This window comes from Sinocyclocheilus rhinocerous, unplaced genomic scaffold, assembly GCF_001515625.1.
Source record: "Sinocyclocheilus rhinocerous isolate Xijiao unplaced genomic scaffold, SAMN03320098_v1.1 scaffold2008, whole genome shotgun sequence".
In the NCBI taxonomy this organism is placed as follows: Eukaryota; Metazoa; Chordata; class Actinopteri; order Cypriniformes; family Cyprinidae; genus Sinocyclocheilus; species Sinocyclocheilus rhinocerous.
Window position 1 is genome coordinate 279,156 of NW_015644775.1, and position 8,518 is coordinate 287,673.

At 38.7% G+C, this 8,518-nt stretch overlaps 2 protein-coding genes across 2 annotated transcripts; both read left to right on the forward strand.

The window, feature by feature from the left end:
- LOC107758803 (PR domain zinc finger protein 14-like) lies at positions 1-1,800 on the forward strand. The gene is made up of 5 exons (XM_016576621.1): positions 1-526; positions 799-849; positions 953-1,113; positions 1,281-1,542; positions 1,670-1,800. Exons 1-5 carry the CDS (start codon positions 1-3, stop codon positions 1,798-1,800), a joined length of 1,131 nt encoding a protein of 376 aa, XP_016432107.1.
- Positions 1,801-3,925: 2,125 nt separating this feature from the next.
- On the forward strand, positions 3,926-7,872 carry LOC107758806 (PR domain zinc finger protein 14-like). Its single transcript, XM_016576623.1, has 8 exons — positions 3,926-4,451; positions 4,724-4,774; positions 4,878-5,038; positions 5,206-5,467; positions 5,595-5,797; positions 6,474-6,575; positions 7,142-7,361; positions 7,616-7,872. Exons 1-8 carry the CDS (start codon positions 3,926-3,928, stop codon positions 7,768-7,770), a joined length of 1,680 nt encoding a protein of 559 aa, XP_016432109.1. The 3' UTR covers positions 7,771-7,872.
- Positions 7,873-8,518: the final 646 nt, after the last annotated feature.

Here is an 8,518-nt window from a genome sequence, read left to right on the forward strand (position 1 = left end):
ATGTCGGTGTCTCTCTCCAGTCACCCCGCAGTGAGGGACAGGAGTCTGGCTGTCTACCCGTCTCTGCCCGGCGCGCACAGCATCTTCCATCCGCTCAAGTCTCTGGGCCGCATGGTGATCGACGCACAGACAATCATGCCGTTTAACTTCGCCGGGACTCCGTCTTTTTTCAGCCACAACAGCCACCAGACCGCGGTGTTCCACGAACAGATCCTCAACGTGTCCAGCATGCCGTATTTCCAGCATATGCAGCCGTCACAAAGCATGTACCCCAGACATGACAAGCAGAGCACCGGCTCTCCGTCCGAGTTCAGCAGCCCGTCCAGCGGAAAGTCTTCTTCGGCTTCGTCGTCTCCGGTTAAAGCCAGTTTCAGCAGTCTGCAGGCCGCAGATCCATTGCCAGAACACACACACACCTACAGTTTTACAGAGGAAGACCTCTTCACTGTCCTGTACGGATATTCCAAAAAACAAGGGCAAAATGTTGGACATGCGATCTCTGGACTATCATTTCCTCCCAGTACAGGTAGGCCTATATAATAATCATTGGATTTTTTTAGTGCGACGAAGTAATTTTATTGTGCTGAACAAAAAATAAATAAAAAGAAAAGAAAGAAAAAGGAAAACAAATCTGGCAATATGTATTATGTTGCACGCATTGATAATGTGACTTACATATTTTACGTATGTTACGTTGTTACAATTACTATACTTTTCATTATATTTAAATGCCACATTCTTCTAGTTTTTCATGTTTAATTTCCAACATTTTTAACTCATGTTTCTTTAATTAATTAGCTGATCGTCGTCTTCTCCCTGTTGATACCGAAGGATTTGAACTTCCAGAAGGTAAATTAACTTTCTTTCTTTCTTTCTTTCTTTCCTTCCTTCAGAATTTCTAGTCTGAAGTTTACAGCTGGCAATTTTATGAAGTGTGTCTTGAATTTTTCAGGTTTATCGATTCTCCAAACTAATTGTGGAAGCCTTTCCCATTATGGAATATTTGCTGATAAAAGCACAATTCCAAAAGGCACCAGGTTTGGACCGTTTCAGGGCAAACTTGTAAACACAAGTGAGATCAAAACCTATGATGACAACACTCTCATGTGGGAGGTAAATAACAAATGTTAAATAAATAAAATTATAATTTAAATGCAGATTTTGTATAAAACGTCTGCCTGGAACACTTGATTATCCAGTGCCATAATGCATACAGCTATTTACTGATATGAAATAGTTATATTAAATTCCAAACCTTTTTTTTTTCTTCCTATGCTAAGATCTTTGAGAACGGCCGCTTGAGTCACTTTGTGGATGGAAGAGGCGCTCCAGGGAATTGGATGTCCTTGGTGAAGTGCGCGCGCTTCCCCGAGGAGCAGAACCTGATTGCGGTCCAGTGTGAAGGCCAGATACACTATGAGGCCTGCAAAGAGATCCGAGCCGGCCAGGAACTCCTGGTCTGGTACGGAGACTGCTATGTGCAATTCCTGGGTATTCCTCTCACCCTCAAAGATTTTACTGATGACACTGAGCCAACTGAAGGTATGCAAATGTATCACCTCATATAATTCTTTAGATAGAGATTTATAGCTCAATACGTTCTGCTATTTCAGATTATAACGTGTCAGTATTTGCAAATTGCTCACGTCTCCGTGTGTCTTCGTTTCAGATTCTGGAGAGGGTTTCAAGTGTGATCGCTGTGGTAAAGTGTTTGCTTACAAGTACTACAGAGACAAACACTTGAAATACACGCGCTGCGTGGATCAGGGCGACAGTTCGTCTCGTCTGTGTGATGCATAGATCTTTGTAAAAGGTTTTGGATATTTAAAAAGGTGGAAAACCTTGTTATGGGATAGTACTGAATCAATAATAGGCTACTATAAGCGCTTGCTGGTTTTGCCAGTACGGGTTAATGGATGAAACGCCAAATACTAATGCAACAAAACGTGTTTATTCCAATGTAAAATTGGCAAAAATAAATAAATAAAATTGAATACACTTATGCCTTGTTTAATAGAATGCCAGAAAACACTGACAATATAGATATTTAGTTGAATTTGTCTCTGCATATTTGTGGTAAGTTGTTTGGTTTAATAATTAATTTTGTTAATAATTTTTTGTTATACGAAAAAAAAAGTAAGCAAAAGTTGCCTTAAACCCACAAAAAATTCTGTAATTTGTAAATATGCATTAATGCGTAGCATATTAGGCCTATTATTTATATTATATAAATTGTATTAGTATAGTAGTATTGCTGGTGCTAATAATGACAGTAACAAATTTTGTTGCTGTAATTTGTGGTAACCTATATTAAGTTTACTTGATATGATAAGTATAAGTATAAGTGGCTCACAGCAGAACTAGTTAATGAATATAAATCATTCATAACAGTAATAGTTATTGTGCTTATTATTTAGAACAATAAGGCCTATGTCTTTAGCTCAAAATGTGTAATTGTGCATAAGTTTTAAATCCTGCACCTTCTTTGCCATTTTATTCAAATAAAGTATTTTTTTCGTAATAAAGCACATCTGGCTGTGAGTAGTAAGTGATAGTGCTGTGATACTTCAGTAGATGCTTCCTCTGTGATGAAACTCCATGCTCATGCACGCAGTTAATTCCCATTATTCAACTAATGCTGCCGATGACTTTCGTTTTCACAAAGAGCCTCTAAACGGAACCCGTGCCGTTCACACCGTCGCCCGGTTAGGAGCGGTTAACAGTGCGCAGTAGTTAACACATTAGAGACTGTGCTGCATATGAAAGAGAGCTGTGAGAGGAGGCTACAAAGTGTTAAAGTGCAATTCCCAGAGGATGAACCCAGGACTGACCAATGACAGCACAGATCCGGGAAAGGCATCCCCTCTCAAGCTTTCCTACACTCAACCATATGTCTTCAGACCCGACTCAAACTTCACACACGCAAGACCTCTGTCCATCTCTCCTGAGTGAAAGGTTCCCCAAACACAAGAGGAGGATCTCAGGACTTGCACAAGTGGTAAGGACATTTGTAAACAATTTCACTAAATATGTTTGTAGTTTTGATGACAGTAATAACTTATTTGTGTTTTATATTGTATTGCCATTATGGATTTAAGCCCACTCTTCATGTGCAATAACCAGCTGAGGTCAGGAGTCTATGGAGCATGACACCTTTAATGCTTTTTAAAAGAGTTGGAAAGGCTTCATTAATGGTGACCTTTCTTGCTGACCCTCTGTTCTTAAATTGTAGTGTCACGACCCTCATTAGACTCTGTTAGTGGCGCGATTTGCAGTTAGTGATCTGTTTCGAAAATGGCCATTTGGAAAATGTAGGGCAATACTGGAAACTTTTGATTTTGAAATCTCCGCAGTCGTCGGAGTTATTTCTTTTTTAGGTAAATTTACAAAGCATTTCACATTGTGTTAAACGTTTTCTTTATATTGGCTTTCTGCAGGCAAAATTGGTGTATTTAGAAAGTCGCGTTTTTGGTTTGTTTGTGTTGCAAAATTTTACTTGCTCAGTAGAGATACACTCCTAAAAATAAAGATTGCAATAACCAGATCAAAATGGTTCTTGGTCTTCGCTGAACATTTGCAAAGAAACATTGAAGAATCTTTGTTTTTAAGAGTGAAAGCATGTCTCATTACGCTTCTTTTACTTTAGTTTTGAATTGAGACAAAATGGGTCAATATAACATTTAAAGAAAAATGAGTTGAATCGTTGTCTAAAAAGTCAAATCAAAATTGTGCCAAACTGCAAGTTTTAAAGCTACAGACGGAGAAAATCTAAATGAAAATCTAAAATCGAGGGGGAAAAAAACATTTTTTAAAGTTGGTTGGAAACAAATATATTTTTATAATGCTGAAAATATTTACAGTCTACAGAGCTGAATACAAACTGCAAGTGAAGTTCTCCTCGGACCCCCCCTCATCAGCTGTGGCGATGTCGGTGTCTCTCTCCAGTCACCCCGCAGTGAGGGACAGGAGTCTGGCTGTCTACCCGTCTCTGCCCGGCGCGCACAGCATCTTCCATCCGCTCAAGTCTCTGGGCCGCATGGTGATCGACGCACAGACAATCATGCCGTTTAACTTCGCCGGGACTCCGTCTTTTTTCAGCCACAACAGCCACCAGACCGCGGTGTTCCACGAACAGATCCTCAACGTGTCCAGCATGCCGTATTTCCAGCATATGCAGCCGTCACAAAGCATGTACCCCAGACATGACAAGCAGAGCACCGGCTCTCCGTCCGAGTTCAGCAGCCCGTCCAGCGGAAAGTCTTCTTCGGCTTCGTCGTCTCCGGTTAAAGCCAGTTTCAGCAGTCTGCAGGCCGCAGATCCATTGCCAGAACACACACACACCTACAGTTTTACAGAGGAAGACCTCTTCACTGTCCTGTACGGATATTCCAAAAAACAAGGGCAAAATGTTGGACATGCGATCTCTGGACTATCATTTCCTCCCAGTACAGGTAGGCCTATATAATAATCATTGGATTTTTTTAGTGCGACGAAGTAATTTTATTGTGCTGAACAAAAAATAAATAAAAGGAAAAGAAAGAAAAAGGAAAACAAATCTGGCAATATGTATTATGTTGCACGCATTGATAATGTGACTTACATATTTTACGTATGTTACGTTGTTACAATTACTATACTTTTCATTATATTTAAATGCCACATTCTTCTAGTTTTTCATGTTTAATTTCCAACATTTTTAACTCATGTTTCTTTAATTAATTAGCTGATCGTCGTCTTCTCCCTGTTGATACCGAAGGATTTGAACTTCCAGAAGGTAAATTAACTTTCTTTCTTTCTTTCTTTCTTTCCTTCCTTCAGAATTTCTAGTCTGAAGTTTACAGCTGGCAATTTTATGGAGTGTGTCTTGAATTTTTCAGGTTTATCGATTCTCCAAACTAATTGTGGAAGCCTTTCCCATTATGGAATATTTGCTGATAAAAGCACAATTCCAAAAGGCACCAGGTTTGGACCGTTTCAGGGCAAACTTGTAAACACAAGTGAGATCAAAACCTATGATGACAACACTCTCATGTGGGAGGTAAATAACAAATGTTAAATAAATAAAATTATAATTTAAATGCAGATTTTGTATAAAACGTCTGCCTGGAACACTTGATTATCCAGTGCCATAATGCATACAGCTATTTACTGATATGAAATAGTTATATTAAATTCCAAACCTTTTTTTTTTCTTCCTATGCTAAGATCTTTGAGAACGGCCGCTTGAGTCACTTTGTGGATGGAAGAGGCGCTCCAGGGAATTGGATGTCCTTGGTGAAGTGCGCGCGCTTCCCCGAGGAGCAGAACCTGATTGCGGTCCAGTGTGAAGGCCAGATACACTATGAGGCCTGCAAAGAGATCCGAGCCGGCCAGGAACTCCTGGTCTGGTACGGAGACTGCTATGTGCAATTCCTGGGTATTCCTCTCACCCTCAAAGATTTTACTGATGACACTGAGCCAACTGAAGGTATGCAAATGTATCACCTCATATAATTCTTTAGATAGAGATTTATAGCTCAATACGTTCTGCTATTTCAGATTATAACGTGTCAGTATTTGCAAATTGCTCACGTCTCCGTGTGTCTTCGTTTCAGATTCTGGAGAGGGTTTCAAGTGTGATCGCTGTGGTAAAGTGTTTGCTTACAAGTACTACAGAGACAAACACTTGAAATACACGCGCTGCGTGGATCAGGGCGACAGAAAGTTCCCCTGCCACCTCTGCACCAGGTCTTTCGAGAAAAGAGACCGGCTCCGAATCCACATTCTCCATGTGCATGAAAAACACAGACCACATAAGGTAAATATATCTTCTGCAGTCTGATTCATTGAAGACTTTAACGAAAGAACAGCTATGGTGCTGAAAGAACAGCTCCCTTGTAAAAAAAGAAAGAAAAAAAAAGCTGCACAAAACCGAAGCCTAAACAGAAAATATTCAAACATTGCCATTTTACTAATATTCTCACACTCAACGTATTTTGAATTGTTTGGTTAAAGAATAAGTTTGGGTTTATATGCATCTATAAGGGTCTTTCAGCGAAATTGCTGCATTTTTCATTTTGGAACGCTGATTTAACTTAGAATTTTTATTTAAGATTACACGGATTATGATTTTGTTATTTATTTATAGAATTATAGCATAGTTTATTAAGGGGGGGGGGGGCCAAAGTTTTTGTAAAATGTACATTTAAATCTAAATGCTTTTAGCTTTTATTTCCTTTATTCAATCAAATTATAATTTATTGCTATAACAGCCAGGATAAATCGAAAACAAATAAAATTAATTTTATTGTAATTTTTATAGGTTATTTTTGCCAGCCATAACACTGATGTTAGTCGCTTTTTTACACATAATGAGGGACGCAAAAGCACCCTTTTCAAGGAATGACCTGGATGCTTTAATGTTTTGGTAAAACTTTTTGCTATTCCAATACAGCATCTTGAATGTAGTTTGTGTCCCCTTTTCTCCCTCCTAGTGCTCCGTGTGCGGCAAAAGTTTCTCGCAGTCCTCCAGTCTGAACAAACACATGCGCGTGCACTCAGGAGAGCGGCCATACAAATGTGTTTACTGTAACAAGGTGAGTAATGCTCGGTGCTTCATTTTGAGGATTTGACTAATTTCATGGTGCATCTGAGCGCTTATTAGAAGTTTCACTTTTAGAAGACACATGCTAATTAATGGCAGATGCACCTCCAGTGCTTTGTGCATGAGGATTATGCTTTAATTTATGACACTCAAAGAGACAAAAGTTTCTCTGTGGCTTTGTTGCAACTCGTCTCCTTCTATCCTTAAAGGGTGACTTACGCGTGCGTTAAGAGCCTTTCAATGGTCATGTCACTGGTCGTGTCTGTGCTGTTTGTGGACTGCCAGAGACAGTTTTATTTCTAGTAGCCTATAGACCTAGGGTGGCTATAAAAATTTAAATATGCAAAAATGTTCATATGATGGTTAGGTTGTGGTGAGAATTTATTTAAATATTATTATTGTTGTTATTTTATAGCCTACAATAATACAAAATAGTGTAGTAAACGATTTAAGTCAACAGGATGTCCATATTTAAATAATAAAGCTGTGTGTAGTGTGTGTATATTAGCTTCCATTATTCAATATGATTCATGAACACGTATTTTTTGATTGTCACAGGCGTTCACGGCCTCCAGCATCCTCCGCACGCACATCCGCCAGCACTCCGGCGAGCGGCCGTTCAAGTGCAAACACTGCGGGAAAGCGTTCGCCTCTCACGCGGCCCACGACAGCCACGTCCGACGGACACACTCCAAAGACAAGCCCTTCTCCTGCGATGTGTGTGGAACCACTTTCCAAGAAGCACAAGAGTTCAAATATCACATGACGACGCATAAAAGTACGATGACATATTAAGCTTCTTCCCGGGATTTCATTTAGGCCTTAGTAGCTATAGACGACTTGGAAATTTGGAAAGGACTGAAAATTATCGACAAGAAAAAAAAATATGATTGAAACAGAACGGGAGGTTGGGGGGTTAAATTTTAATGATGTGAACAGCCTATATTTGTTGGATTCGTATGAGGCATTTATTAACATAATAGGCTATATATTTATGTAGGCTTATAATAAAACCTAACTCTCTCCCCTCAGAACGACCACTTTTGAACAGCACTGTTGTTCTTCCTGGAGACGAAAACTCGCTCTTCCCCACCAAAGATTCTTTACATGCACAGAAACAGCTGGGAGACAATTTCTCTTTCCCCGGGATGACCAGCATCACCTCCGAGTACAGACCCTGGAACTAATGCTTCAACACTGTTTCTGTTTGTTATCCCGCCTTTTCCTTGCAAAGATGACTTGCGTCAATGTTGTTTGGTATTGTGTATTTTATTTAATAGTTACCTGTCCCCTAAGAAAATATTTTCGCTTTAATTTTATTATTTTAAATGTTGCTGCTATTTATTAAAATGTATTTGTCTAGAGAAATACGTGTTTTTGTAGGCCTACTTTTTAAAGTTAGCTCAAAGCAAATATATCGTCGTGTAATAATGAGCTGCACAACCAAAGCCAGTTAATAAATCCAAAGACGAAATTATTATTATTATTATTACTACTGATTGTCCTGTTATCTGTCGTTCTTTTCTATTTGTACAGTCTTTATCATGAGCTGTAACTGCTGTTCAGATATGTCAGTGTGTGTCGGATCGTCTGCAAACTGAAAATTAAAATGAATGATATGAAAATTATAAATATCTGTTATAATTTCAATGTTTTGGTTTTCCCTGAAACTTTTTGAGTTTCATCATTCTAAAGGAATTTATGAGGGTTTGTGCTGATTTTAAATTAATTGTCAATGCATCATTTTTTTGCAGCTTCGATATGCTATTTTTAATTCAAATCGATCGAATTTTTTTTTTAACTTTAATTTCAATACTATTGCTTATTAACATGAATTAAGACTATGAAACGAAATACAACAAATTCCCACATTTAAAAAAATAAGTCAGATCAGTTGTAAGTCTATTTCAGAGTTCTCTCCTTTTCTCTCTTTTA

Excerpts from the sequence above, each read along its gene's own strand:
- LOC107758803 (XM_016576621.1), top strand. The coding sequence starts at position 1 with ATGTCGGTGTCTCTCTCCAGTCACCCCGCAGTGAGGGACAGGAGTCTG. Across the intron at positions 850-952 it reads AGGATTTGAACTTCCAGAAG|GTTTATCGATTCTCCAAACT; the intron begins GTAAATTAACTT and ends TGAATTTTTCAG. Across the intron at positions 1,114-1,280 it reads ACAACACTCTCATGTGGGAG|ATCTTTGAGAACGGCCGCTT; the intron begins GTAAATAACAAA and ends TCCTATGCTAAG.
- LOC107758806 (XM_016576623.1), top strand. The coding sequence starts at position 3,926 with ATGTCGGTGTCTCTCTCCAGTCACCCCGCAGTGAGGGACAGGAGTCTG. Across the intron at positions 6,576-7,141 it reads AATGTGTTTACTGTAACAAG|GCGTTCACGGCCTCCAGCAT; the intron begins GTGAGTAATGCT and ends TGATTGTCACAG. Across the intron at positions 7,362-7,615 it reads TCACATGACGACGCATAAAA|AACGACCACTTTTGAACAGC; the intron begins GTACGATGACAT and ends CTCTCCCCTCAG.